Consider the following 4,463-nt stretch of genomic DNA (forward strand, 5'->3'; position numbering starts at 1 on the left):
CGGCGGGGCCCCCCTGGGGTGTGGTTTTTTTTGGGGGGGGGGGGGGTGAGTCAAGGGCAGCTCGGGTGAGTGCGGAGAATGTTAATCAGTAGAATCGGCCGGGGAGGTGCTGGCATCATGCCCTTGCGGCAGGGCAGGGCGTGAAGCCTGGAGGAGGTTGTGAGATTGTTGAGGCTTTGACCTCAAAACCCCCTTCACCCCGCTGCAGGGCACTCACTGGATGACGAAGCGACGGAGCTCGGGGTTTGCGAGGTCCGTCTGGCAGGCGGCACACAGGCCCGACTGGAGCAAGTGCCGCTGGATGCGGCGGGGGTCAGTGATGAGGGGGGGGACCCCTGCTCGCCAGTCTCGGGACACGTAGGCGGTGTCCACCCTCTCCACGCCCACCAAGGAGATGTCAACCTCTATGAGGGCCAAGGGATAGGGTGCCAGGATCTCCAGGACGGCAGTCAAAACCTCGCCGGCCTGCAGACCACCGGCGGGGGGGACCAGGCGAGCGGAAAGCAGGGGGCGTGCGTCCGCCTCCTGGACCATCATGCTGCGCTTTTCCCTCGCAAGACTGTTTCCTGTGTCAGCTTTGCATTCCTCGGAGCAAGATCGCGTGCCGAACTTCCAAGGGGAGCCGCAGCAGGGGCAGATCACTTGCCCACGCTCCCGTACAAGATCATGCGGTGTGCCGCGCGACGTCTGTATACCTCAATGTTGGGACTCTGAGCGCACAATTGACTGCTATTTTCACTGGACACATTGCAGGGTGCCAGGACGGGGGTAATGGATGGAGTGATAAAACAGTACCACACAATGCAATAAGCAAGTGGTGGAAAAGCTGAACATGGCAGAGGTATACCTTGGGAGGTCAGCACCCTCGTGGATCTTCTGAAAAATGGTCTTGAGGTTGGTCTATCCATAAAATATCTCGCCTGGTGCAGACACTTCCGTAGAGCCATCAGTGACGGTACAAATGGCATTAGTCACCGCGGAGCATGATATATAAGGGATGATTGCAGACGACACCTGGACGGATGTACTCGGAGCAGCAAATGTGCTCGATGCGGAAGCAATCACATTATTGTCTCCATTGTAGAAGGTGCAACTAGCTTCAACGATAGCATATGTTGTTTCCACGTATGCGTCCAGGATGCAGATTGTTCCGTCGGTACGAAAGCCGACATATCCTGTGGGGGCAGCCGGAAGTGGAGGTGGAGATGGTGATGGACTGGGGCTGGGGCTGGGGCTGGGGCTGGAGGGGACGCCTGGGCTGGGTGAGGTGCTGGGACTTGTTGACACGGGATCTGCGACCTCCACAGTGGCGCAATCTGCGGCGACTTCCAAGCCTGCATCTAGCGACGCGTCGCTGCTCGTAGCCCCAGGGACGCGAGAGACGCACCCTGTCCGTGCCTGCATTGAGAGGAGGGAAGGAGAGAGGTTCTTCATGCTTCCATTGGATTGGAGGATGCCAATCCCCCAGGGCCGGTATGCCTCGAGGCCCCTGAAAAGCAAACTCGTATCAAGATCCACTTCAACTCACCGTTGCCAACAGGTTTCCAACAGCTGCCGAGCCTTCGGCAAAGGCGTCCGCCGCCCCGGAGAGGGAGGTGGAGGCAGTGGCACCGGCACTCGTGCTTGCCGACTTTCCAGGTCCAAAACTTGTCCCTTGAAAGCTTCCCAGTGCCGTAGCCGAAGTGTTCCCTCCACTCAGGGCCTGTGTGAGATGTGAGGCCGATTCGTGTGACGGTTGGCTGAAATCCTCACCCTCGATGTTCGAAAACTAAAGACCCCCCAAGAAAGAACCGTGCACCTTGGCTCACCGTGCCACGACCGAATCCGGTCACTGAAGAGTCAGTCAGGGAGCTGGAGCCCTCCAGCCGCGACTCCGCATCGGCGTCGAGCCCCGACGCCGAGACAAACGCAACTCCAGACGCGGAGTAGCCTGATGAGGTTGCGACACCCAGCGTCCCGAACGTGACACCATCCGACTGACCCGCAATGGTGACTTCGCCTTGCAAGGTCCTGTGTGGGTTGGCGATATTCAGGTGCTCGTCAGAGGGAGTCCGGCGTGGGTGTTGTGACCCCCCAAAACGGAAGTAAAGTTTCGATGGATAGGGAGGCCCCGCCCATCATACAACCATGCCGATTTCTTCTTATGCTAGCAATACGTTTACCTGGACGCTGCGACTGTGGAAATCGAGAGGGCTCCTATAAGTATCAGTGTTGCGGCGATGTAGCCGAGTTCGATTCGCGGCATTGCAGCTCTCGACAGTGGAAAGCCGATGGACGGTTGAGGGGACCCGATTGCTCAACAAAGTGCGTATGAAGATTATGAACCGAAATTTTGACTGTTCCTCAGCCAGATAGGCCCTGACAGTTCATCGGCGAGTGGTAGGTCGCAACCCGACCGCCATGAGAATCTATATGGTCCATCCGATGGAACTGCGCACAAAAGTGCGGGTCACTTACAAGATCCACGAAATAGCATTTGGATATCGTTCGGCATGCATAGTACTCAAAATGCCAGATATAGACTCCAGGAGGAGCGAAGGGGGTGACTTCCGTCGGACCGCCGGACGAACCATGGACAGGATGCTGGGAAGCGTTATATGCACGTCCGACAAGGGGGGGGACAGTGCCATGGTACGGGCAGGAGGGTTGGAATGATTGCAAGACAGATTGGAAGAGATGGGGAGCAAGCTTTCGCTGTTCCCATGTTCATGCAACACTGAGTATTGTCTAACAACCCTTTTCGATTCTGGGTGCACGCATGACCTGTACTCTCAATTGAATGCATCGCAGGGCGTCAGCCTCCAGGCAGGTAGCTACGTGTAGAGTTGATAAAATGCTGTTAAAAAGGTACCGCAGTTGCAAGAAGTAATGGTGCAGAGTGGAGCATTACAAAGGGTTACCGTGGAATTCAGCACCTGTTTAAGTATGGTGTCAAGGTGTCCAAAGAGCATCGTAGTGCAACAGGAACATGGGTAGGGCAAGGAGCCGAATAAAGCACGTTAGGTGCGCTCACGGAACCGGTACATGGTCTCGACCTGGTAAGTCAAGATTCATCCTACTAGAATGGCGAGGATAAAGCATCACAACGAAGCTCAGTATGCCTGCATTTCTGTACACCCATTTAGCGGCAGAAGTCCCTCAATCCCAGGCCGTGTGCCCACTCCCCGGCGCTTGGGATGACTGTTGTCCCCGGCCAACAATCTTGGTAGAGCCGGAGGAGGTCACGAGGGCCTTGCGGAGCTCCTGGGGCAGCAGGGAGCAGTGCGGATGGGTCACGACCTTCTGTGCTGACACCCAGCCTGGGAATCGTCCAGACTGCCAACTCAACCATTACCTCCACCATCAACTCAGAAATCAACCTCAGAAGGTGGTTGGGTGTGTAGGGTGTGGGCCAATGGTGCAGTTTTCCTGCGAGCCTTATCATACCTCACGCAGGAACTCCACCAGGGCCACATTCAAGGATGAAATATTTCACTTGGACCGTTGTCGGGACCTAGGCGGATAAGTTGCCATGCTCGAGGTCCGACAGGCTGATGGTTTGAGGCACAGGGATGCGCATGGATGAGGTGTGTTGTGGAGGGTCTGCCTCCTAACGCCCTTATTGAGTGGAACCAGGCTTTTCAGCCGTAGGTGCATGCTCTGGCCTCCAGTTCCATTTTGTAAGTGGTAATCAGGCGGTAAACATGCTTATCAGAAAAAGTATAAAGCGAGGACATTACGGGAGGATGGGGATCGGGCATACCATTGCGAGTAAGATGCTGAGCAGAGGCTGCCTTCCAAAGGTCACTCGTGTATGGTTTTTGTCACCCGAGTCACGACCGAAGAGCTCTGTGGGCCTCCGAGGACGAGACGATCCACCAAAGTCGGGTCTGGTACGTCCACCGTAATGCCGACATAATCCGGTGTCATTTGTGGGGCAAGGTGTGCTCCCCGGATGGTCCCCGGTGTCACAGTTTCCGTTCGACCAGATCCTAAAAGAGGGTGATGATCGAAAAGGGAACGCAAAATTAATTCAACAGGTTGTGCACGAAATCGTTAAAACCCCATCTAACACCAGTGCAATATCTGGCAGACAAGGACATCCCAGCTCGGCGGGGGAGTTCAGTTTGGCAAGATGCCGTCGCACGGACGGATACCTCGTTGGATCGAACTTCTCCTTCTCTTAGGCCTGGCTGTGCTCTCAAACGTAGGTTCGAAAGATCTTGGTTACATGAAAGGTTCTTCTGGAGGGCTGGCAGGGTGATTTACCCAGCCCTGGCTTCTAATGCTGGCAAGACCCCACCCTCCTTCTCCCAGGGCGCGTGCACTTCCAAATTCTTCTCACTCCCGGCAGCCACGTGAGTTGCGAATGGCATACTCGGGTGGTTGTCGTCCCGGCCTGCTTAAACCGAGTGTGCGGCCCTGCTTCTGGATGCCCGGACTTCGCTGCGCGACGCGGCCTCCGGATTGTGTGTACCGACCCC

General features: G+C 56.2%; 1 protein-coding gene across 1 annotated transcript in view; it reads right to left on the bottom strand.

The window, feature by feature from the left end:
- F751_6339 (hypothetical protein) overlaps positions 1-537 on the bottom strand; it is a gene marked incomplete at both ends in the record, with an annotated part of 2,885 nt that extends 2,348 nt beyond the window's left edge. Inside the window, one exon of the mRNA XM_011403563.1 lies at positions 218-537. Within this exon, the coding sequence (XP_011401865.1) occupies positions 218-537 (320 nt within the window). The remainder of the gene's footprint in view (positions 1-217) is intronic.
- Positions 538-4,463: the final 3,926 nt, after the last annotated feature.

This window comes from Auxenochlorella protothecoides, assembly GCF_000733215.1.
Source record: "Auxenochlorella protothecoides strain 0710 unplaced genomic scaffold scaffold86, whole genome shotgun sequence".
NCBI classification, from domain to species: domain Eukaryota; kingdom Viridiplantae; phylum Chlorophyta; class Trebouxiophyceae; order Chlorellales; family Chlorellaceae; genus Auxenochlorella; species Auxenochlorella protothecoides.